Source organism: Notamacropus eugenii, chromosome 1 (assembly GCF_028372415.1).
Source record: "Notamacropus eugenii isolate mMacEug1 chromosome 1, mMacEug1.pri_v2, whole genome shotgun sequence".
NCBI lineage: Eukaryota > Metazoa > Chordata > Mammalia > Diprotodontia > Macropodidae > Notamacropus > Notamacropus eugenii.
In genome coordinates this window covers 9,683,984-9,709,878 of record NC_092872.1, presented here as the reverse complement: position 1 = coordinate 9,709,878, position 25,895 = coordinate 9,683,984, and the positions used below count along the sequence as shown (strand labels likewise).

The following is a 25,895-nucleotide window of genomic DNA, read 5'->3' as shown; positions in this document are numbered from 1 at the left end:
CCAACTTCAAGTCTGTTGCCTTTTTGACAAGAGATCTGACTGAGCCAGATCTGGCCTTCTCCTTCTGCAGCCCTGAAGGCTTGGTTCGGAGGAGTCTCCCCTCTCCCCACTGCCTGCCATGGCTTCTGTCGTCTCCCTGCTCCCCAATGGAACCTCCCCCACACTCTGCCCTTTTGCCTCCCTCTCCCATTCCTGGGAGGGTGAAATTGGATCTCCCAGTAAGTGACACCCTGGGCTATTTTGGAGCTGGGCACTTGAGGTAGGGAGGGTGAGGGAGCACGTCATCCATCCAGCCCAGCAAGGCTGGTGGGAAGGGGAGGGGGTGGTCTTCGCTGGAGCCCTCAGCCTTGGAGCCGCTGCAGGGGCTACCCAGTCCAGCTGCCCCACTCCCTGTATCTGCACCAGGCCTGAGGGAGAGAGGGAGGAGGGAGAGACCCCAGCTCTCTGCTCCCTCTCTCTCTCCAGCTGCTGCCCCCTCCCCTAAATCCACCTTGGGACAAACCTCCAGCCCTGACCACAACCCAGACTCCAGGTAAGCAGGGACAAGGAGAGGTCTGGAGAGACCACTGCTATAGGTGAAAGAACCTTGGGTGGGGAGGCCAACTATGGGACTTCAGTTGAACTTTGCACTTACTAATGGTGTGACCTTGGGCAAGTCTCTTTTTCATTTGGGGCTTCAATTTCTGTATAATAAGGTGCTTGAACTCCATGTTTTCCTAAGGTTCTCTCCAGCCCTAAATCCTATGAGTCAGGCTCTTTGGGTGTATATATGATGAACTGGGGGGCCAGAGAAGGATTTCTTATATTTGGGGAAACCAAGTTAGTCCAAAATCTGCAACCTGGGAACAATTGAGAAGGTTCTTGGGACCAAACTGAGTTTCTTGGCTGTCCTGAGTGCCTGAAGGTCACAGTCCCTCTGAGGGAAGGGACAGAGACCTCTTGGGGTTCGTGGAGGCTAGGATTTCACTCTGCAATGTGGGACCATTCACACTGGAGCTCTGAGCACAGGAGGGTATGGGTCATCACTTGTTCATGGGACAGGACCAATATATTGGGATGCCCAATTCCTAAGCTTCTGAGGGCAACTTGGGACTTGGTCATTCCTCCTCTTTCTGCTTTATGGCTTCCCTCTAGTCAGGGGGCTGATCTCCTTTTTTTCTCCCCCTCTTCATTCTCAGTATTTTATCTTTGTTCCCCTCTCCTGAGTAAGGGGCCTCCTCCATTTGTCTCATTAAACGTTGTCCTTCAGAGGATGGTTCAAGGACTGTCACTCCCAAAAAGTGTATCCATGCCCCACACCCCAAATGAGTTTGGGGAGACTGCTGGGCCCTAGGCTGCCCTGGTTGGGAGCAGATCTGACAGCTGGGGCTATTTTAGGCATGTTGTCTGGAGGGGGGAAGGGAATTGATATCTAACTCCAGGCAAGAATTTCCTGGCACTTGAGGCCAGAGTTGGGGCTGGGGAATGTTCAGAAGGGGCCAGCCCAAAACCTTCCTCCTAAAACTCCCTCCCTTGGAGTCCATCCCCATAAAGCTCCTGGGGAAGAAGGGACAGTGGTCTTAGCCTCTAAGTTCAGAGAAAAGAGTTTCCCGATTCCCCTCCATATTCTCAAGATCTTAAGTCTGGGGTAGAGGTCAGTACTGTTGTGGACTCTCAGATGGGGGAAAGGACAATGAGGAAGGTGAGGGGTATCTATGTATGGGAGAATGAAGCAATAAGGATATGGAAGAGAAGGGTTATGGCCGCCATATTTTTGGGAGGACGTTGACAAATGAGCATGTCTAGAGGATGGTGACCAGGTTGGTGAGAGGATAGAATTCAGATCATAGGAGGTGATTGGTTGAAGGGACTTGAGATGTTTAGGCAGCAAAGTGGCTACTGGGAAACATAATAACTGTCTTCAAGTATCTGAAGGGCTGGGAGATGGAAAAGGGATTCGGCTTGTTTCCATTGTTCCCAGAAGACAGAACTAGGAGCAATGGGAAGAAGTTATGGGAAGGCAGAAGTCCATTCAAGGCCAGGACAAAATGTCCTAATAGCCAGAGCTGCCTCCAGTGACTGGCTGGGGAGGCTTTCAGGGGGAACCCAGAGGACCACTTGTCAGGGAAGCTTCTGAGGGGATTCCTTCCCAGGGATGAGGTAGATTTGACAGTTCCATTCAGGGCTGAGGCTAGGGATAGGACTCACACAGGGCTAGGGCCTCAGGAAGGCCCAGCACCCCAACAAATAGCATGAAGGCCTGGGTTAATTCCATGAGGCAGCAGTGACAGGGAGACAAGAGCAGATCAAGTCTCTTCACTGGGAGGGGGTGGAAACTTGAGGATCACCTAGGGTGGTGGTTTTCAGTAGGGAGAGTGGGGGAGGCGCTAGAAGGTTGGGCACAGAGGGACGCAATGATCCCACCTTCTACAAAAAGCCTTTCTTGGTTGCCCTTAAGGCTACTCCCCTCCTTCTGCTGATTATCTCCAATAAATCTTGAATAGATCTTGTCTGTACATTTGTGCGTGTGTGTGTGAGAGTATGTTGTCTCCCACTGTGAATTTCTTGAGGTCAAGGACAAGGTCTTCTGCCTTTTTTTTTTGTATCCCCAGCTCTTAGCATACTATCTGGTACATAGTAGGTCTGCCTGACTGGTAGACCAATGACAGAGATTGAACTGGGCTTTTGGGTGCATTGGTTTTTCTGATCTCTCCATTTTCCTAGAACTCCAAACTGCTCTTGGCAGAGTCTACTGATTTATAGCTGTGTATACAGCAGGGGCCAGATGTTGTTCTGGGTTACCTGATATCCTCTCAGGGTCCAGCACAAAACCTTTCACACAAAAGGCATTTAATGTTTGTCAAATGAAAGGGATCAGTTAAGTTCTTTGTATCTGCATGCAGAGAGAGAGAAAACATGTGGAGGCTGATGTCAGCCCCCTACAGATGGTGATGTAAACCCTGAGCCTTGCAAAAGCGTGGTAAGCTATGAAGTTTCCCCATGCCTAGTAGGGAAAAAGAGTCTTCTGGATGCCTCTTGGCCTGTTAGGAAGGGAAGTCTGATGGAATGAAAACAACACAGATTTGTACTCATGGGACACCATGAACTCAGTTCAAGTCCCATCTTACCTCCTAGGTGGCTTTGGACCAATCATTTTGCATTCTGAGTCTCAGTTTCCTCATCTGTAAAATGAAGGACTGTGAATGGTCTATAAAGTCCTTTGCAACTTGGGATGGAAGCTTGGTATGGCGATTCTGTGGAATAGGGGCAGTGAAAATGCAGTCAGCACATCTAGATGGAGCAGGCTGCTGATTCAGGAATGCCTGGCTTCGTGTGATCACTATGGACAGAGGGAAACATGTTTATGAAGCACCAGTTCTGTGCCAGGCTCTGTGCTGAGCACTTTACAGATCTCTCATTTGATCCCCACCACTACTCTACCAGGTTAGGGTTATTATTTAAATTTGAGGAAACTGAGGCCGATGGAGGGTAAATGTGTGAGGCTGGATAGGAACTCAGGTCTTCCTGACTCCAGGCCCAGTGTTCTACCCAAGCAGAGGTATCTGTGGAGGATGTGAGAGAATTCACTTTAATTCAATCATTATTTACTAGGTACATAGGGCATGCAAAATATTGGGGATACAAAAACAGAATCATGAGATCCCAGAGTCAGAAAGAATCTTAAAGGCCACCAAGCCTAACTGTGGCCCTCCACCCCCACTCCAAGACAGAAATCTCCTTCCTAGTGTACCCATATAATTATGAAAGTCAAACCCTCCTCAAGAAGTTTGCATTAAAATAGGTTGTGGTGTGTGTGTGTGTGTGTGTGTGTGTGTGTGTGTGTGTGTGTGTGTGTGTTAGACACAGACAGACAGAACTAAAGGAACACAGAGACAGAGACAAAGAGATAGGTCAAAAGAGACACAGAGATAGACAAAGAGAGATGGAGATGCACAGATGAGAATGTGGATCAAACCTTTATTGAGTGCCCACTTTACTGAGGTCTTTCATTGGGTGGACTAGGGAGAAAAAGATGAAACCAATCTAGTACTTAACCCTCAGGAAGCTAACGATCTAGTTGCTGCATGAGATATGTATAGAGAAAGGAGAATGAGAAAAGTGGAAAGGGGAGATATGAAAAACAGTGCTGTGAGAAGTGTGAGGAACGGGATTTGAGGCGGAGGGAAGGAAGGCTTCATGGCACTCGAGTCAGAACTGACACAGACAGAGAGGAGCCGGGGCTGGGGGTAGTCCATCTAAAAAACAAAAATAGAATATCAGTCGGTCAACAAATATTTGTTAAGCACGTGTCAGGCAGTGTGCTAAGCACTAGGGATACAAAGAAAGGCAAAAGAGAGTTCCAGTCCTCAAGGAGCTCACATAGAAGAAGAAGCAGAAAGAAAGGGAGAGGGGTTCCATCCCTCCCTGCCCAATGACAAAATCCTGTGGTCCAGAGGAAATGATGAGCTGGTGACTCCAGCCCCCCTCCTTAAGTGGAGGCTCTGAGGAAGCTCTCTCCAATAAAAGCGAGGGAAGGGCCCAGAGGCAGGGGCTGCTGAGGACAGGTGAGTTTCCAGACTGAAAGGGACCTTAAATAATCTCCTTAACTCCAAACTCCTCATTTTATAGAAGTGGGAATTGAGCCTGAAGGAAGGGGAAGTGTCTTCACCAAGGTCACATAGCTAGTAAGTGGCTAAACCTGGATTTGAACTCATGTCTCCCAACTCCCAGTCTAGCACACTTTCCCTATTTCTGAACTAATCCTCACTATGAAGTCTGATTTAGGCAGGTGGCAAATGGTGTGAAAAAGATGGGAATGGGAAGGAGGTGAGAGATTATAATCAATAGGATTTAGTGATTGATTGGATATAAGTGTCAGAGGAGAGAGAGAGAGAGAGAGAGAGAGAGAGAGAGAGAGAGAGAGAGAGAGAGAGGGAGAGAGAAACAGACCAACAGAGACAGATAGACAGAAAAGGGCCATCCCCCTTTCCAGGCAACAGTGATTAGGGTGAGCAAATATTGCTTAGCCATCTAGTTCTGATATACTGACTTGATTCAAAGTTGATCAAAGAGATCACATCCTAATGATTATCATGTCCCCACTCTCCAGCACAATGTGTCTACATATTTGTTGTTGTTGTTGAGTCATTTCAGTTGTGTCTGACTCTTTGTGAGTCCATTTGGGGTTTTCTTGGCAAAGATAGTGGTTTGCCATTTCCTTCTCCAGGTAATTTTACAAATGAGGAAACTGAGGCAAACAGAGTTAAGTGACTTGACCAGAGTCACACAGCTTTGTAAATTGAGAGAATTAGATTAAATGATCTGTAAGGTTTCTTCCAGTTCTATATGAATCTATGGGCAGTGTCACATAAAGGGAGTGAATGTCTGCCTGGGAGTTGGAAGAGCTGGGTTCTAGTCTCTGTTCCACAAGGAGCTCACTGTGTGTTACTGGACAACTGACTTCCTCTCTCTGGGGTTGAGTTTCCTCCTCTATTAAATAATGGCTGACAAATCAGATCATTAAGGTCCTGTTCACTCTAAAATCCTGTGATCTTAAAACCATTTACCAAGATGAAAGCCAAGGTCTCTTCCTGCTTAAAAATTCTCTGCTCCTAGGAAACCTGAAATCGTGGCTTATATTTCCTTGTTTCCCAAGAGACCCCGCTCAGGGTTTGGTAAACAATAAGTGTTAACAAATACCTCTTGATCTATGGAGTGATGGATGGGTCTGACAGAAAGATGAACAGATTGAGGAGATATAAAATTAAAGATCGAGTGCAATGGAGTGGAGCTAATCAGGCTTTCTGGAGATGATGAGTTTTCAGAGAGCAAGAATGTGGCTTGGTGGTGAGAAGATTGTATACTAAGTTTTTTCCTTTTTTTTTTTTTTTTACCAGCTTTTAGGCATTACCTAAGGCAGGTTTTTTTTTTTTAATTCAGAGCAAAATCCTTGTAACAAGTATGCATAGTCACGCAAAATAAGTTCCCAAACTGACCATCATCAAAAATCAATGTCTCATTATGCACCTCAAAGCGATCACCTGCCTCTGCCAGGATCCGTCATTAGTCCTCTGAATCGCTGTTGGCCATTGGGGTTGATTAGAACTCTTAGGTCTTTCCAAGGTATTTTTCTTTGCAATATTGTTATTACATAAATTGCTCTCTTGGTTCTCGAAGTTGGTTTCACTTTGTATCAGTTCATACAAGTGTTATCGCAGATTTCTCTGAAACTTCTGTTTCTTGTGCTACAATGATCTTTGATTATATTTATTTCAATAATTCATTATATTCCCATGCCATAATTTGGTCAGCCACTTCCCAGCGGATGACCACCCTGCCTCATGTCCAACAGTTTGTTAAAACAGAAAGATTCTAAAATATGTTTCTCCATCTAGCTTCTTTCCCGCTTTCTTCGATCTCTTTGGGGTGTAGTAAATCAGGGTTATTGTAATGGTTTTTCCACTCAAATCTGGTCTCTGAATGCTTGGATTTTGAATATGATCTAATGGAAAGGGTCCTGCATCTGGGACTGCTGGGTCTGGGTTCGGATCCTGACTTGATAGAAGTATGATCTTGGCAAAGTTACTTCATCTCTTTAGGTTTCAGTTTCTTCCTCTACAAAATGAGACAGTTGGATTTTCCACATGGATTTATACCTGAGCTCTGTCAAGGGTCTAAAAAGAAGTTAATACTTGTTCTACACTAATTTTTCTCAAAAACGAAGAAAGAACAAAGTTTGCCAAGCTTTTTAATGAGGGAAATATTGTCCTAAATAACTAAAGCAGGAAAAGATGTTAAGAGATTGGAGATGAGGATCCATCTTGGGGCAAGCTCCCAGTTAGCAGGCATAATGTGCATGGTAAGGCAGCAAAGAAAGCCAAGAAGGCATGGTCAGACAGGTAAGAGGAGAACCAGCAGAGAGCAGTGCCACAAAAACTCATAAAGGAAAGTGTCCAGGAGGAAAGGGCAGTCAACAATGTCAAATGCTGCCAAGAGGTCAGGAAGGATGAGATTTGGGAAAGGACCCTTGAATCTGGCAATTAAATCATTGGTAATTCTGTAGAGGGCAACTGCAGTTAAATGATGAGATTTGGAGACATTTCAAGGGGCTGAGAAATGAGAGAAGTGGAAATAGCAAGTGTAGACAGCTTTTTCCAGGTGCTTGGCTGTGAAAGAGAGAAGGGATATATAGGGGGACAGACCGAAGGGGATGATAGGGTCAAGCGAGGAGTTTTTAAAGATGGTGGAGATTTGAACATGTTTATAGGCATCAAAGGAGTCAGTAAATAAGGAGAGATGAGAGAAAGAGAGACAGAGAATGACAGAGGGAGAAAGAGAGGGAGACAGAGACAAAGATAGAGAGATGTAGAGAAATAGAGACAGAGATAGAGGGAGAGAGACAGAGAAAGAGAGAGAGAGAATGATTATCAGGGCAATCTTGCAAAGGAGGAGATGAGGTCAAAGGTAGGGATGTTCTGTGACGTGGTGGAAAGAACACAGGTTTGGGAATCAGAGGGCCTGGGTCCAGATCTTGACTGGGGATAAGTCATTTCCCATAGAAGGGCCTCAATTCCATATCTGTAAAATGAGGGGGTTGGACAAAATTTCCTCTGAAGTCCATTTCAGTTCTAAATCTCTGATCGTATGAACCATAGACCAGTATTGTTGATGAATAATGATGCAAATGTTTTATTACTGTTCTCCTTTTACCAATGAAGAGATTGAGACTTGGGGAGGTAAAATTTGCCTAGGATCAATCACACCTATCGGCACTGAGATTTTAATTCAAATCTCTTTTGGCCTCACATCCAGGCTCTTTTCAACACTTTGGAGGTGACTAGAAACTTTGCAAATTTGCCATCTCTGTTTTGAAGGAATTCTCCCTGGATTTAATAGTCCTTTTAGAGAAGAGGAAACACTTTTCTGATCGTTGTTCCTGTGAGTCCAGGCTAGAGAATTTAGGAGCAGAAGACAGAAGCCGAGCCCCACTTCTAATTGGGATAAATCCAAAGCTATACACTAGAATGATAAAAATCAGATATTAGGGACAGCAGGTAGACAGAATACCAGCTTTGGAGTCAGGAAGACCTGAGTTCAAATCCCACCTCACACACTTACTACCTCAACTGCACAAGCACAAGCTGGGGAAAATGAAGCCAGATAGAAATGTGAGTAAAAATGCTGAGTTTCTAGTGGACTACAAGCTTAGTGTGGGTCAGCAGTGAGACACGCCACTCAAAAACTAACACAGCCTTGGGCTCCGTTAATGGAAACATTGTGAGGAGCAGCAGGAGGAGCACTAGAATTGGTGCCAAGGAACATGGGTTTGAATCCTGCTTCTGTGTGATATTAAACAAATCACTTTTTCTTTTAATGCCTCAGTGTTTTTATCTGTAAAATAAGGAGTTGGACTAAATCATCCCTCATGTCTCTTCCATTTCTAAATCTATGAAGGGGAAAGGAACAAGCTGTCATTAATCCCCTACTATTTCTCAGGCACTGTGCTAAGTGCTTTACAAAAATGATCACATTTGATTCTCCCAACAACCCTGTGAGGTAGGTACTATTATACTAATCTGTGGTTGAGGAAACTGAGACAGATAGAGGTTAAATGGCTTGCCCAGGGTGACACAGCCTGGAAGTGTCAGAGGCTGGTTTTGAACTCAGGTCTTCCTGATTTCCTACGGTCTATCCCCTAGGCTGATGAGCTGGGTTCTTGCTGTCCTTTGCCCAGTCAAGCCATATCTGAAGGACTGTGATCAATTCTGGACACCATATTTTAGGAAGGGTGTTGACAGCTACTTTGTGTTCAGAGGACTATGACCAAGATGGGAAAGGAGCTATAGAACATTCTATGTGAGCCCTGGCAGAAGGAACTAGATTTATTCAGTTTGGAGAAGACTTGGGGGCATATGGTAGCTATCTTCAAGTATTTGAAGAGCGACATGTGAAAGAAGAATCCAATTTGTTTTGCTTGGCTCCAGATGATGGAAAGAACCAAGGAGAATAAAAAGGGATCAGATTTAGGCTCTGTGTAAGGAAAAACTTCCTTCTAAGAGGTCTCCTAGCATGGAGACATTTATGATTTTTGCATTTCTACAATCCTTGTGACCAGAGGCAGCATGATATGGTGGCTGGAGGGCTGGTTTGGGAGTCAGGAATGCCTGACTCTGGAACAAACTGGATGTGTGACTGTGGACATGTCACTGAACCTTTTGGTCCTTGGAACCTCCTGTTCTCACAGTTATGGACAATATGTGGATCTGGACTGGAGGAGAAGCTTTCCACGACAGAAATGTTTCAGACAAATGATATCATAGGTCCAGACCAATGAGGAAAAAAAATCCTGATAATAGACCCCCCTCCCCACTGCTGGGGGGGGGTGTTACCATTTGCTCAGAGCAACCACATTGGAGAGGCTGAAAAGTGTCCTGGATATTATAATGAATACTGACTGATTAATATATCAATACTCACTGTTTGTGTTAAATAACTCTTCATATAATCCTTGAGTGGTGTACTGGGAGGCTGAAAACCTGTATTCTAGTGCTGGCTTCTGCAGGAATTACCTCGGTGAGACTTTGGGCATGTCACTTTCTCTCAGCCTCTTTTCATTAGGAACATGAAGGAATTGGACTCCATGACCTGTTAGGTCCCTTGCGGTTTTCACACTACGACTATTATCGTGTAATTGTTCTTGGGGTCACAGAGCTTGAAGGAAACTCAGTCGGTTTAATCAGGCTGATGCCTGAGCAAGAATCTTCTCCATGCCAGGACAAGTCCATTAAACCCTTGGTGCTTCCAGAAATTCTCTGAGGCTGTGTTACAGATATTTTGCAGGTCTGCTTCAAAGACAGGGAACTCACTACCTGACAAGGGAACACATTTCCTTGATGGGTGATTTTCATGGTCAAAAAGTTCCTTTCTCTCTCTCTTTTTTTTTTTTGAGAGCCAGCATCAGACAACGTGAAGAACTGTATGTAGTTTAGGGGAGGGGGAGTCAGAAACAGATCAGGGAATGCTTTCTGGAAGAGCGGGTGATTGAGGTGTTAATGGATGGGTGGGGGAAAGAAGGACATTCCAGCAAGAGGTAAGGGAAAGGCATTTCAGCAGGAAGGAGCAGAGAATGAGGGCGTGGGGATGGCAGGAGGTACAGTTTGACTGGAGCATTGAGTTCATGAAGGACAGTAATGGGATACGAAGCTAAAAAGGTAAGCTGGCGCCAGATAATGGAGGGCCTTGAATACCAACCTGAGTTTGAATTTTATTGGGTAGACAACAGGAAGTTGTTAAGGGTTTTGAGCAGCATTGAAAAAGCCATTTAGTGGGAAAAGACCTGGAGGGCGTTTTTGGCCAAAAGGTCTGTTTGGGCTTTTGAGTCCTGGCTTTACCACCAATTAGGAAACCATACAATTTTTTTTCATTCTCTGAACTTCACTTTCTTGGCAACAGCCTTGGCCCCCATGGCCTCTTTCCAATTCCCTTTATGTGTTTTATTCTCCAAGTAGTAGGATGTGAGCATCTTGGGGTTGGAGACTGTTGGGGTTTTTGGCTTTTATTTGTATCTCTAATGCTTGGCACAGTGCTTGGCACATTGTTAGCGATTAAAGAATGCTATCTCTCTCCCTTTCTCTCTCCCCTCCCCCCTTTCCCTCCCTCTCTCTGTCCCTTTCTCTTCCTTCCCCCTCTCTTCCTCTCTCTCCTCTTTCTCTCTCTCTCCCTTCCTTTCCCCTTCTTCCTGTCCTCTCTCTCTCTTTCTCTCTCTCCCTTTCCCTTCCTCCTCCCCTCCCTTCTTCTCTCCCTCTCTCTTTCCTCTCCTCTCTCTCATTCCCTCCATCCCGTCCTCCCTCCTTCTCTCCTCTTTTCCTTTTCATCTCCATGATATAATTATTTAGCCTCTCTGGGCTTCAGTGTCCTCCTCCCCACAATGAGAGTTGATTAAGACAGTCTGTAAGGGCTCTTCTCTTTCCAGAAAAGACATCCTGTGATGATAAGATCTGCGCGTAGGCAGGTTAGCCTGACAAGGGTATGAACCATGGGCTGGACTGGAGAATGAGTGGAGGCATTGGGAAAGAGATGGGGATGGTCGCTCAGCCCTGACCACATTCTATTCCCCGTCCTAGTGATGACCTTGCTGCTCAGGTCAGGGGTGTGGGGGGCTTGGTCCAGCCTCACCATTAGCCTGCCATATAGCAGTGCTCAGCCTCCCCTCTGAGAGCAGAAGCTACCAGAAACAGTGAGTCAGCAGTCCCTTTTTGAACCAGCCCAGTGCCCCCACTGTGAAGGGCTCAGCCTGCCTCCTCCCTTGAAGGATTAAATAGGATTAGAATGATGTGATAGCAAGTTGTTCCCCCTGCCCTTCCTCCTCCTGCTCAGACCCCAAAGCTCTGAGCTAGTACTTTCATAGTAGGAATGGGTCACACCGAACCATCCACACCCTCTTACCAGTTCATCCTAGTGTTGGCTGATTCATTCATGACTGGGGTCAGAGTTCAGTCTGTGACCAGGGTTCAAGCTCTATTTGAGGTTCGAGAGATCTTTTGGAGTCACCATACTCTTGGCCTCACTAGACTGTAAGCTATATGGATGCTTTCTTCTCAGAAACCAAATTTTGGATAATTGTGGGTGCTCCCATCAACCAGCCCAGCCCTTCTCTCCAAGGAGAAAGCCAAGACACACACCCTGAACCAGGGACATTTGATACACCACATCCCCAGTGGTTTTGGATTTCCTAAGTTTCTTCTTCTGGACCCCACACATTCCTTCAAAAAACCTCTTCAGATACTGCTCCCCTCTCCTAGTCCCAAATGTCTGGTGTGGTGATGGGAGACATGGTTCCTGCCTTTCGGAGCCCCCAGTCTGGTGGAGGTAGCCTTGAATAAATTTAATAAATTTAATAATGAGGTACAGACTCATTTATGAGTTATGCATATAGCTGTTGACAAAGCAGGTCAGACTGGCAACCTCAGTAAAACCAGAGACCTCAATAAGGAAGGGAACTTATTGATTAACACACAACAAAGAAGGGGTCTTGGTAGACATGGAGCATTATGATTGTCTATATTAAGAAAGACTGGCATTTAGGAGTTTTTTGGTTAGGATTTTCTGGTCTGAGAAGATAGATATCAGTGTGGGTTTGGGTGGTCAGGGAGGGCTCCTGAGAGGTGCATGGGATAGATAGAGAGAAAGGGGAGGGAGAGAAGAGTTTGGAGGACTATGTATGTTTGTCCTTCACTGCCAAAGAAGACCATGCCATCAGAGAAATGATGATATGACTTGCCCTTGACTTTGTTTTGAGTGAGGGAGGGCTGTGCAGGTCACCAGCCTCACTTCTCCTCCAGAGCCATCTGAATCCAGTGACCAGATATTCATCAGGATGGCTGGAGATGGCCCAGGATCAGGCAGTTGGGGTTAGGTGACTTGCCCAAGGTCACACAGATAGTGAGTGTCAAGTGACTGAGGTGAGATTTGAACTCAGGTCCTCCTGCCTCCTGCACTGGTACTCTATCCATTGCACCACGTAGCTGCCCCTTCCTTTGGAAGTATCAAGGATCATTGGAGGACTGAGGATGAAGAGGAATGGTGTGAATCAAGGCATCCAACTGGAGGGCTGGAAATGGATCTGAAATATACTGGGGACCCTGAGGAGACCCACCTGACTTGAGGAGGTGGTTTGTGATGGTGAGGTGGGGGGAGTTTAGAATGCTTCCAGTGGAATGTCACTTCCTCCCACTCCCCTCATCCCCTTGTTTATGGACTTGTAGTCCAGATACCCTGAATGCTAACTGGGAGGCCTTGGACAAATCACATGTCCTCTCTGAGCTTGTTTCCTCATGGGTGGAGATAATAAGCTTCACACCACCTATCTTAAGAGTGGTGGTGAGGAAAGAACTTGGTAAACTTACCAAAATGTAAGTTGTTATTCTTACTCCTTTATTAAAAGGATGGCCAATGACATTAGAAAAGGAAACTGTGATCACCTAGAGTTCTAGCAGGGATTCATCCAGAACAGGTCATGCCCAACGAATTTCATTTCCTTCCTTTGTGGATCCAGGCAATGGTGTAGTTATCATTAATTTTTTTAATGAGGCCTTTACAAGGCATCTCACCGTTCTTGTGGCCAAGACAGAGGGATGTGGGCTAGACAGTAGAGACTGGGTGAATTTGGAGCAGACTGAATGTTTAGGACCAAAGAATTGCAGAAACTCAAGAGTTTCAGAGGGACAAGAGCCCTCAACAGCCATCTTGTCCAACCCATACCCAAAAAGAATCCCCTCTACACTATACCCAGCAAGTTACCGTCCCATGTCTGCTTGAAGATCCACTCCTTCTCCAAGGGGCCAATTCCATTTATGGAAATATCAAGCCTAAATTTTCACCTTCTCCACATTGTTTCTGTTTTTATCCTCCAAAAACTAGTGGAAATCTCTCTTCCTTCTGACTACTGCTCAAATACTTGAAGATGGTTATCACATCCCAGTCTCAACCTTCTCTTCCTCATGCTATACCTCCCTGGTTTCATCAGCAGACTGTCATATGACATAGACTTTGCCATTCCTGGATGCCCTCTAGCTCAGCAATGTCCTTCTTAAAATGGGCTACCTAGAGGTGAACACAATATTCCAAATGTGGTCTGATTATTAGCTCCTTCTTATAAGAAGTGTGTCTCTTTTTATGCAATCCAAGATCCACACTAGCTCTTTCGGGTGGCATATCGCCCTGCTGGGTTCTGTACCACTTGTGAAAAACCCTATGATCTTTTTCAGACAACCAATTTACTTATCATGGTTCTTCTGCCTTGAATGAAGGAAGCTGATTTTTGAAGAGTAGTTTTTTTGGGAGGATATATTTTTGTTGATATCCTTTCCCCCCACATCTTCAGCATCCTTTCTCCTCCTCCCTCCCAGAGAGTTATCCCATATGAGAAACAGCACTTCTTAAAGAAGGAAAAAAGAAAAAAGGACGAGACTGCCCCAAATCAACAAAATTGATCAATACATCGAAACAGTCTGAAAATATATGTAATGTCCCCTCACCTCCTACCTCTGCAAAGGAGTGAAGTGGTGGCATCTTTTCATAACTTGAGATGTGGTCATTATGAAAATCCTCATGTCATTTTAGAAGGATGTCTCTAACAGAATGTTTCAGGTTTTGTCCCTGTGCTATTCAGCTTTTTGACTGATTGATTGTGTGTGTATGTGTGTGTGTGTGTGTGTGTGTGAATGATGTGGATAAAGATAAAGATGTGTATTTATCAAACTTATAGATATACAACCCTTGGAGGGATAGTTAACATCCTGGATGATAGAGTTAGGACCAATTAAAGATCTCAACAAGTTTTGAATGCTATTTTGAATGTTATTGAATCTAATAAGATGAAATTTTTAGGGATGAATGGAAGGTTTTATTCTGTATTTTAAAAAAAATAGACTTCACATGTATAAGACTGGGAACTGGCTCTAGACAATCTTTCCTCTGAAAAAAGATCTAGGGGTCTCAGTGGACTGCAAACTTAATATGAGTGAACAATATTGTATGGCATTAAAAAATCCCTTATAATCCTTGGCTGCATTTAGAGAAGTATGGTGTCCAGGATGAAGTCAGTTTGAAAGTTTTCTTGTATGCTGGCCTAATCAGACCACATCTGGAGTGATGGGTGCAATTCTGGATGCCATATTTAGGGAGGATCTTGATAAGCTGGAGACCATCTTGAGAAGGGTGACCAGGGTGCTGAAAATATTTGAAATCATGCTTTATGAAGACTGTTTGAAACCACTAGGGTGTTTAACCTGGAGATGAGAAGACTGGCTGGGGAGTGATAATTGTCTTCAAGAATGGGAAGGTCTGGAATAGGGAAGAGGAGATGGACTTGTGCTGCTTGGCCTCAGAGAGCAGAACTAGGAACAATGGTGGGAAAGAAGAAAGCAAACACTTATTAGGCACCTACTATGTGCTAGGTACAGCACCACATGCTTTACATGTAGTATTTCATTTTATCTTCCCAACAACCCTGGGAGGAAGGTGTTATTATTTTCTCCATTTTACAATTGAGGAAACTGAGGCAAACAAGTTAAGTGACTTGTTCAAGGTCACACAACTAGTAAGTATCTGAGGCTGGATTTGAACTCTAGACGTCTTGACTCCAGGCCCAGGACTCTATCTACTGCATAGTGCAGATCTGCCTTCTGCCCCTCCCCTTGCACTGTATATCTCCCCCAGTTAGAGAGGGGTAGATTTAAATTCTATGTAAAGGAAAAAATCCCAGCAGTTGGTGGATCCTCACAGGAGAAGGGATTGGGCTGCTCTGTGGTAGTGGGTGAAGACACCTTTACTGGGGTCTTCAAAAATGGAGGATACCCAACATGGCGAAGCTGAGTTCTGGTTTGGGTTTCATTCCATCGCTAAGGTCCTGTTGTAGATAATTCTGAATCACTTTTTAGCTTTGTGACCTTGGGCAAGTCATGTTATCCATTGCATCACCTGTGTGTGGAGAATGGTAATAATAATACGATGATGATGAAAATAAGATAATAATTATGAGGGAAAAGGAAGAAGAGGAAAGAACAAGAAGAAGAAGAAGATGATGATGATGATGCCTATGAAGACCACACTGGGGTATTCGACAGAGAGCTGGCTTTGGAGTTAGGTAGACCTGAGTTCAAATTTGGCCTCTGACACCAAATCACTTCGCCTCTCAGTGCCCCCACTCAGGCAACTAAGGTTAAAAATGGCAGAACATTTGCTGATTCACATTGGTAATTTGGTCGCTCCCTATCTTGATGAAGTCACAGATCCAGATTTAAAAAAAAAAAATATCTGAAACTCACATCCAAAATGAAACTCATTATCGTTCCCTCTAAACCAGCCAACAAGGGTTATTCAATCAACCCTAACCCACTCTCTTCCAAAATTCTCTATTTCTGTCAAGGGCACCATCCCAATCAAAATGGGGAGAGAGGGAGAGGGAACCTTGGTTCCCAACTTTAGAGTCACCCTTGGCACTTCCCTCTCCGTCACTCCCCATTTTCAGTCAATTTGTATTTACCTGCCAAGTTCTATGGTTTTACTTCAACATTCCTCCCTTCCCTCCCCTTCTCTCCGCTTCATGACTGCCTTGGTTCAGGCCCTGATCACCTTCCCTAGGACTGACAATATCCTCATAACTGTTTCCCTTTTCCCTCTCTAATCCATTGTCTGTACAGCTGGCGAAGTGATCATTCAAAAGCTCTTGTCCAACTATGCCACTCCTCTCCTCAAAAGATTTCAGTGGCTCCCTTATTATCTCTAGGATAAAAAAAATAAAAACAAATTCCTCCGTCTCACATTTTAGACACCTTCCACCCTCTGGTTTCCACCTACTTTTCCACACATTTCACATTAACCTCCCCATCCCACCCACCCCTTCCACACATTCTGCCAATAGAGAGCCGGACCTGGATTCAGGGAGACCTGAGTTTAAATCCAGCTTCAGACACTTACTAGCTCTGTGACCCTGGGTAAGTCATTTAACCTCTGTTTGCTTCAGTTTCCTTTTGTGTAAAAATGAAGATAATGATAGCTACATCTCAGAGTTGTTGTGAGGGTCATTTTATAATGGCATGTAAAAGTGCTCTTCAAATCTTAAAATGTTACATAAATAATAATATTACTATTACTGTTTTCTGAATTCCACCTACCATCAAGAACCTTCTATAGCTGCACAACCTTTCCTCACTGCCCAGAAATTAGTCTTTTGTCTCTGTCTCTGTCTGTCTGTGTGTCTCTGTCTGTCTGTCTTTTTCCTCTTAGCTTTTATCTTAGAATCCTGGACTTCTTTCAAGGTTCAGCTCAAGGACTACTCCTACTCCTGAAGTCCTTCCTAATCCCTGCCCCCAATTAATGTCTTCTCACCCCCTCAGATGACCTTATCTTTTCTTATCTGTATGGAGAATGGAATGTAAGCTGCATGAGGGCAGAGAGGTGGGTTGTGGATCTTTTTTTTTGTCTTTGTATCCCTTGGTCCTAGTACAGAAGCAGTGCCTTGTGCTTATACTTTAGAAATATTAATTGAATTGAACTTATATAGCTTTGAGATTCACAGGATACTTTTTATCCAGTACGTCTGGAAATAACCCTGTCAAATAAAGTCCTAGAGGTATTAATCATTCTTCCCTTTAACACAGAAGGAAATTGAGATTTAGGGAGGTTAAGGGACTTCTTTACAGTCACAAAACTGGCAAATGCTGCAGTCAGAATTCAAACCCAGGTCTTTCTAGACTCCAAGGTCGGCATTTTCCCCACTCCTAAGCTCCCTATCCAATATTTGACTGCTTCCCTTGTGGGATTTGTTGTGAGAAAAACAGGTTGTAATTCTTAAAGAACTGCCAAGTGGAAGCAGTAAATTTGGGTTCTCTCTCCACCAACCAGAGTTGGTCAACCTCAACCCTGCTAGCCAGGCAAATATTTTAGATTGGGGTTGGGGGGTGGGGGAGAGAAAGTATAATTTTCTGAGGGGGCAGGACTTTGTGGGGAAGGTAGCTTGAGGGGGGAGGACAGGGACTGACCCTGCATGACCTCACCAGGAGAGAGGAAAGAGCCTCCCCACCCCCACCCCAATCCTATCTGGGCTATTGGGTAAATATCCTCTGGAAATCCTGGTAAGCCGAGATTTAGTGTTGACCGGGTCCTGAATTCAAATACTCCTTTCTTCCGTCTACTGGCTGAGCTATCTTGGACAAATTTGTCTGTCTCAGTTTCTTCAGCTCTAAAAAGAGGAGGTTGTGCTTGGTGATTTTGGGGGTTTTCTTCCAGCTCTCAGTCCTGCGATCAAAATTGTCATTTTCTACCCATGTTCATTCTGTTTTGCTCTTCTCCCAGGAAGCCAAGATGGATTACAACACTTTCAGAAGTGGGGCACCCCGCTTCCTCACCCGGCCCAAGGCTTTCCTGGTGTCAGTGGGCAAAGACGCCACCTTGAGCTGCCAGATTGTGGGCAACCCAGTACCAATGGTCAGCTGGGAGAAAGACCAGGTGCCCGTGGCCCCCGGCGGACGCTTCCGTATGGGAGAGGAGGGTGACTTGTACCGCCTGACCATCGTGGACCTTACCCTGGAGGACAGCGGCCAATATATGTGCCGGGCCCGCAACTCCATCGGCGAGGCCTTTGCCGCAGTCAGTCTGCAGGTGGGAGAGGACACCATGCGAGCCGAGCTGGCTCCCTACTTCCTTCTGCGGCCAACATCGATCCGGGTGAGCGTGGGAGAGGATGCCACCTTCCGCTGCCGGGTACAGGGCAGTCCCCCGATGTCGGTCAGCTGGACGAAAGACGGCCGGCGGCTGGGCGAGCCATCGTCTCCTGATTTCCACCGAGTGCAGGTTGAGGCTCGGGGTGAAGACAGCTCCCTGCGGATCCGGGGTGCCCGTCCCCGAGATGGAGGCACCTACACTGTCTTGGCAGAGAACCCTATTGGGTCTAGCAGTGCGGCCGCTGCCCTCGTGGTAGACGAGAAGGCTCTCCTGGGTCCCAGGGTTGCCGATGCCTCCTTCGGGACGACTGCCCTGCTGAGCCACCTGCAGAAGCGCAGGGAGGAGATCCGATCGGAAAGCACGGGTCTGAGCTCCAGCGTGGGGCGCTGGACCAGTGGGGGCACACGCACGTGCACTGTGACCGAGGGCAAGCACGCTCGCCTGAGCTGCTATGTGACTGGGGAGCCCAAGCCTGAGACTATCTGGAAAAAGGACGGGGAGGTGGTGGTGGAGGGCCGGAGGCACATGATATACGAGGATGAGCAGGAGAACTTTGTGCTTAAGATTCTCTTCTGCAAACAGACGGACAACGGACTCTACACGTGCACAGCATCCAACCTGGTGGGCCAGACCTACAGCTCTGTGCTGGTGGTGGTGAGAGGTGAGTGAGCCAGCTGTCTGGCAGCCTGGAAAGAGTCCAGAACCGGGAGTCATGAAACCTTGGGTAAAGGTCTTCTGACACCTAGGTTCCATCTCAGCTTTGGCTTTCTCATCCATCAGCCTGGGTTCATAATACTTACAATGTCTCCATCACAAAGTGGGTGTGAGGAAAGTGCTTGGTAAACTTTAAAGCCCCAGAAACAAATGGGAATGACTGTTGTCATTTTAATGCCTTCCTCTTAAACCCCCTCCTCCGAGTCCCCTTACTTCCAACGCTATCCCTGTCCCTAGGGTGATAGAAGAATTCATTCTTTAGAGTTCCTTCTCAGTCTTAAGAATTTAGAACTGGTGGGCTTCATTTCTCCTCATCCTGGCCCCACCCAAGGAGCTCTCATATCCTAATTGAGTTAAAGAGATAGCATGGCACGGTGTGAAAGACTGCTGGTCTGGGAGCCAGGAAGACCAGTGTTCAGCTGCTGGTGCCCACAATGGCTAACCATGTGACCTGGGCCAATTACTTCACCTGGATTCCTTTTCTGTGAAATAAGACCAGTAATATTTACACTCAATACCTCATGGGCTCATTATGCAGAAAAAGTGGTTTATAAATCTCAAAGAAATGCAAGTTATCATAATTTTTTTTTAGCCCTGTGGATCACATATCCTGACCAAATATGGGAGACAATGTCGGGGTGACAGTGTCCACCACTTCAGATTGAGGAATCAGGCCTCCCCTCTACAGATCACATTGTCTGGGCATTCTGAGTCACCCCAGTGACAAGGGAATTATTACCATTCCTCAGGCTGGGATGGGTATCAGGAATGGAGAGGATGAGCTGTGAGTTATTATTAGGTAGGGAATAGATTCTCTCAGCCTCATATAGAACATGGAATGTCAGATCTGAGAAGGATCTCAGAACATAGGACAACAGAGCTGGGAAGGACCTTAGGACGGACAAGGTCAGTGTAAGGAAGGGCTTTAGAATAGAGAACATAGAATGTCTGAGCTGGAAGGGACCTGAGAACACAGCATGTCAGAGGGCAAGGAGAGATCTTAGAACATAGAACATAAAATGCCAGAGATCAAAGGAGGTCTTAGAATATTTATTAAAGGGAACATGAGACACAGAATGTCTGACCCTTTGCTCCTTCCTGGCTCCTGTTGCCCTTTTACTGAATTCTTCCTTCTTTTCCTAGAATAGCACTAGAGCTCTCTTTCCCATAAAATCTTCCCACTTAATCATATGTCTGTATAATTTTCTAGCCTCAGTTTCTCTTACTGTCAGTCTGTAAAAGAGGGCAGAATGGTAATAGAGGAAGAAACAGCCATATGGTGGTCAGAGCCCTAGACTGAGAGGCAGGAGACCAGATTTCCAGCCCTGGCTGTACCCTTGGTTCTTTCCTGGGAAAGTCACTCCCTCTGGCTGAGGCTCAATTTTCTCCATCTGTCAAATAGAGAATATTCCTTTCCACCTTGCCTACCTCTCAGTAGTTCAATGACGAACATGGCTGAAATAGGGGCTTTGGAAAGAATGAAGTGTGGAGGGTGCATTAAAAAGAGAAAGAAATGTTCTTCCTGGACAGGGATGATGACTAAGGGCAGCCGCCTGGACCAGAATGATCCTAATTCCCTTCAACAATCCCTTACCAAAACTTGACCACAAAGAGCCATCAAAATCCATTACTCTGTCTCTGATCTGCATCATCCCCTATTCTCCCCTGATGTTGCCCCTTCGGTAGCTCATGTGTTTGGGGTTAGGAGTAAGGGTAGAGATGAGTCCTGGAAAGCCAAGGAATGAGGAAGAGATGCAGAAAATAGCGACATTAACAACACATTTATATAATCCTTTCCCCATAAATTACCCTGTGAAGTTGATTTTTCCCCCCATTTTACAGATGAGGAAACCAAGTTTCAGAGTGAATTTTTAAAATGTTTTTTAAGTGTCAGAGCTGGGATTAGAGCTCAGGTTTCCTGATGTCAAGATCTCTCTTCTCACTGCAACCTCTTTCTCTATGCTGCTGTGTGTCTCGGTTTCTCTCTTCCTTTCTGTCCCTTTCTCTTCCTCCCTTAGAACATAGAATGTCAGTGCTGGGAGCCTCAATAGGACATAGAATATTGGAACTGAGAAGGACCTTAGAATCTAGAATGTCAGAACTGGCAGAGGCCTTGGAGATCATCAATCATAAGCCCTTTATTTTGTGGGGGGAGGGCTCCCTGAAGAAAGGGGGTTTTGAACTGGGTCTTAAAGGAAGGAGGACCTAGATTTTTGTGGGCTTAGAACACTAGGCTGAGGGATTTGGTTTTAACTTGTAGGCTAATGGGGGAAGGGCTTTTTGGCTTAGAAGGGATCAGCTGTTTACCAGGCTCAGGCAGGGCAGTATGAGAAGAGGCTGGGCCCCAGCTGCACTGGGAGGGATTTAGGTGACAAGCCTCAGCCCAGGCTGAAGTGATGGGATGGGCCATTGGGAGAGATGGTGAAACTTTCCTTTCCTGGATGAATTTCTGACAAAGGGCTGTAAGCATCCAGTGTCCTGGGCAACAGTGGGCAGAATGACAGAGGGAGGAGGGGCAGCTTTGGGAAGTGTCTTGGGAGTGGCAACTGCTTCAGGGATAGCTGAAATCACATGTCAGGGGTGAGGACAGACTTGTATTTGGAAGAAGGAAAGAGGGATGGGGAGGAGGAATTGGGAAGGGCAGGGCCATCTCTTAAACTGGCTGACCCAACCCTAGGTGCAAAATGATTACGGGCTCAGGCCGTTGCTTCCATCTCTCATCAGGAAAGGGCCCACAAAACAGAATCTCTTTCAACCCCCTCCTCACTCAGAATGTCCTCAAGGATGTGGCTTGTTGTCCTGGCTTGCCTGGGACATGGTTGCTCATGAGAAAAATGTATCTAGCTGTCATCAAACTATTAAATATACACCCAGTAGTGGGGAAAGTCTTGTTCTAGGGAGCAGAAGATTTGGGTTCGGGTTCTGGTTCTGCCAGGTAACCTTCTCAGGTAAATCACTGCAACATCCTGGGCCTCAGATCTCAAAATCTCAAAAGACTTCCTAACCTTTTCTGTGTCCAGGACCACTTTGGTTATCAGGGAAAACTTTTGGGCCCCTTCTCACAATTGTTTTAAAATAATTAAATGAAATGCTAAATTTCAGTTAGAGGCTGATGAAAATAAAAGTGTGATTTTTTTCCCTATCCAAATTTACAGACCCCTTCAGGGAGAGGAGTGGTTTATGGACCACAGATGAAAATCTCCTGAATTAGATTATCTCTAATGTCCCTACTAGCCCTAACATTCTCTGTGCTAGGTTCTGAGGACTTTCCCCAGGTCTGAAAGTCTGTGATTTAAAGCTCTGATTGTCTGTGTTCTATGTTCTAATATCCCTTCCAGTCCTGGTGTCTTAGGTACCCTCCAAGCTCTGAAGGTCTAGGTTCTAAGTACCTCCAGAACTGACATAGTCTAATAATTCTCTGTGCAGTTTTTTAGTGCCTGTGAGGATCATTACAGCTAAGCAAAGCTGGTAGAGGTGCTAGGTGAATTACTACAGTTCAACAGTCTTTTCCACAGGGCTCTCAGTCTATCTATGGCAGCCTGAGAATTCTGCCATTTTGGGGAAAACTCCCCCTAGGGATTGGTTAGAAATCTGCAGTGGTTATGACCCAAATGCAGCTTGAGGTAGTGTTGGATTCGAGCATCCTGCCTTGGATCTTGAGCCTTGATGCAATGTTTCCTTCCAGAGCCGCTGGCTTCTCTTCTTGGAATCAGTCCAGGGGTCCTGGGTGTTGAGATCCAAGGCTCTTTTCACTACTTAGTAGTGTCCTTGATTTCTGACCCCCATGGGGGTTCAAGACTCTAAGATTTCCAGACCTTTCTAGATTTCCAAGCCTTTCCGGCATCCTGGTTTTAGAGATCTTCTGTACCTGATTCCCAAGTATTGGTTCTACTTTCTCTGTCTGCCTGCCTTTGCCACTGCTACCATCTCTGAGTAATCTGGTGTGGTCTCTACTTCCCAGTTTTCTTCCACTCTGAATCTTCACATTCCAGAGTGTGAGAAGATACTTTCTAGGGCTTTATTCATAAGGGACTAGAGATATATCAACACACAAGGGGAAGTCATTAGATGTGGATGCACGAAAAGTCATCCAAGTCATAGATTAGGGCTTAACTTTCAAAACTCCTAGCGGCAATGTTATATGGTACCTAGAAGGCTGGATTTGGACCCAAGGGGATCTAGGTTGAGATCCCTTCGCAGACACTTACTGACCCTGGGAGATTCACTTAACCTTTCTGAGATTCTGGTCTCTCATCCCATGGAATGGAATGGGGATAATGCTAGCACTCACCTCTCAGGGATGTTGTGAAATAACCCCTGTTAGGTGCTTTGCCAACCCTAAGGTGCTATATAAATGTGAGCTATTTTTATAAAATTAGGCTAAAGGCCTAAAATCTTATTTCTCCTTCTCTTGGACTGGCAGCTTCCTTATAGCACCGAATTAAAACATTCTCTTCAGAATATCCCCAAGCTAAATTTTGGGTTCACCCCACCTTGACCCGAGCTCATTGATCCATTTCCCAACCCTAGGCTCATTCTCAGCCAATCCAAAGGCCTCCTGACTGGTTGGAAGTCTTATGGGGTTCCATTCATACCGCTGCTGATCCCTGGGCAGCTTAGAAACAAGAGATTTTGAGCTGGGGAGGGACCTCAAAGATCATCCAATCCAATCCCTGAATTTTCAGCTGACGGGAGATCTAATTTCACCTTCTCCTCCAGCAAGAGATAAACAAAGAAATACAAGCAAGTACATAGAACAGTTCAGGACACCTCAAAATTAATAATCCAAGCTGATACCCAGGCCATTTTCCCTCACCCTCCCTTGCTATGGTTACCCCATTCCTGATAGGCTGCAAAAGTCTCAACCATAAGACTATGGAGAAGCTAACGTATGATTGATCCCTGGTGGGTTTAGTAGTCTGGGAAACCTCCTGGTGGAGGGGGATTGATTTTAGGTGGAATTTGGAAGAGAGGGAAGAACAGAGGTTGTGAAAGTAGTCTGGGTAAAGGGATGGAGGGACTTGGAGGAAGGTTAGCTTAGGGTGGAAGACAGAAAACTGCTCAGACTCGTCCAAATGTGAAGGAAAATATTAGAGACCACTGGAGGAGCCAACTGGTAGAGGTCTGATGCAACAGTGCTATCAATAAGCATTTTTAAAATAGTAATTAATTACCGGGGTGGAGAACTCATTACTTCCTTGATTGGTCATTTTCCTGATTGGGCAGCTCTAATCAGTAAGTTTCCTTTACTCTGGGCTGAGACCACTTTCTGTAATTTAATAGCTAACATAATAGCTGACATTTATATAACACTTCAAGGTTTACAAAATGCTTTACATACAACTCCTTTGGACCTCATAACAACCCTGTGAGGTAGGTGTTATTATCCCCACTTGACAGGTGAGGGAACTGAGGCAGAGGGAGATTAAATGACTTGTTTAATCAGGTCAAAATTTGAACTCAGATCTTTCTTACTGGAAGGCCAGGGCTGTATTCACTGTATCTACCACCTAGCTGAAATTTCTACTGTGAGCCAGATTCTTATTTCAGAAAAAAGTCTGATTCCTTTTCCACACAGTAGTCCCTTCAAATACCTGGAGACAGCGATAACACCCCCTCTTTCTTGTCATCTTTTCTCCCAGTTCCTTCAATCAATACTTTCTTAGAATGGCACCAGATCCTCTCCTCATCCTGGTCATTCACCTCTAGCTTATCCATATGGTTCCTAAAATGTGACATTCCTAACTGAATATAGCCCTCTGGATACAGCCTGACCAAGACAAAAGACCATAGGACTGGCAGGAGCTCTTTTGGCTGCCAAGTTACACATAGTGAGCTTAAGGTCCACTTGAACCCCTGGGTCTTTCTCACTTAACATGTAGTTTTGGATACATCTCCTTTAACTATTCCTTTTTGCAATTGATTTTTTGAATCTGAGGGAAGGATTTAACTTTTCTAAGAACTCCCATTTCTACAACTCCTTAAGCCTCGTGAAGAGGCTTTTTATAATACCGTGAGATACATAGGTTAAGTATCACTTCACAAAGCAGGAAGCAATGTTGAAGAGAAGAGCAGGGGCTTGCTGTGGTCCCCTAACTAGCACGTGTCAGAGGCAGAATTTGAATCCAAGCCTTTTGACTTCAGGCTCAAAATTCTTCCCACAGCATCCTGTTCTTTGTTTCTCTTTCTTCTTTCCCCATCTGGTTAACTCCAGCTTGCTGCTGCAGCCTGTTGAGACCTTTTGGGAGTGCGAATCTCTCATCCATGAATGAGTCATTATGCTTCAGACTTTGTTGGTGTGCCTAGGATGGTTCAGAAAGGCAGTCGAATTGCTCCCTATGTGAAGTGTGGGTCTTGGTGTCAAAGGAGGCAATGGCTCAGGTTATTCTGATGCGCTGGGCTCAACCAGCAACAGCCGTCAATACCTTTCAGCAGAGAATTTGGAATCTGCTTTCTAGATACTTCTTACCAACAGGTAGCTCCTCCAACGTACTTTTGGCCATCCAGATTTTAGTAGAAAAGGGAACAGAAAAACTTGAACAAAGACCTTTTGTTTGAGGACATTCAGCTCCATCTTCTCCTCTGATGCCTTCCTGGGGCCTGGAGGCTCCAGAAGACCCTGCTTGCTGAGCACAAAATCTGCCTGATCTGAGGAAGCCTTAAGAACATGAGGATGGATTATGGGGGTGTTGTCTGAGGATCATATTAACTAATGCTCATTATACCAGGGTTGGTCCCCAGAGGAAGGGTTTCTTGGGAGGAGCTTCAGTAGATGGAGTGCCTTCCAAGAAAAGGCTTGGACGTGAGAAAGGACAGAATGAGGGATGGAGGACTGTCTAGAGTAATTGAAAACAGATTCTTTGAAGAAAAGTGATATGAGAAAGGAAAGGTGGCACCAGATTATGGAGGGCCTTGAATGCCAGGATCTATAGTTATGCTTGAATCAATAGAGAGTAGGAAGTGAGAGGGAAAGGGAA

General features: G+C 45.4%; 1 protein-coding gene across 16 annotated transcripts in view; it reads left to right on the top strand.

The window, feature by feature from the left end:
• The first annotated feature begins 284 nt into the window (after positions 1–284).
• OBSCN (obscurin, cytoskeletal calmodulin and titin-interacting RhoGEF) overlaps positions 285–25,895 on the top strand; it is a 322,112-nt gene continuing 296,501 nt past the window's right edge. For 13 of the 16 annotated variants that reach the window (XM_072652736.1, XM_072652782.1, XM_072652744.1 and 10 more), the window contains exons 1-2: positions 285–532; positions 17,836–18,865. In XM_072652736.1, the coding sequence (XP_072508837.1) occupies positions 17,845–18,865 (1,021 nt within the window). In that variant the 5' untranslated portion in view covers positions 285–532; positions 17,836–17,844. The remainder of the gene's footprint in view (positions 533–17,835; positions 18,866–25,895) is intronic. The other 3 variants (XM_072652822.1, XM_072652797.1, XM_072652807.1) reach the window with 1 other exon arrangement.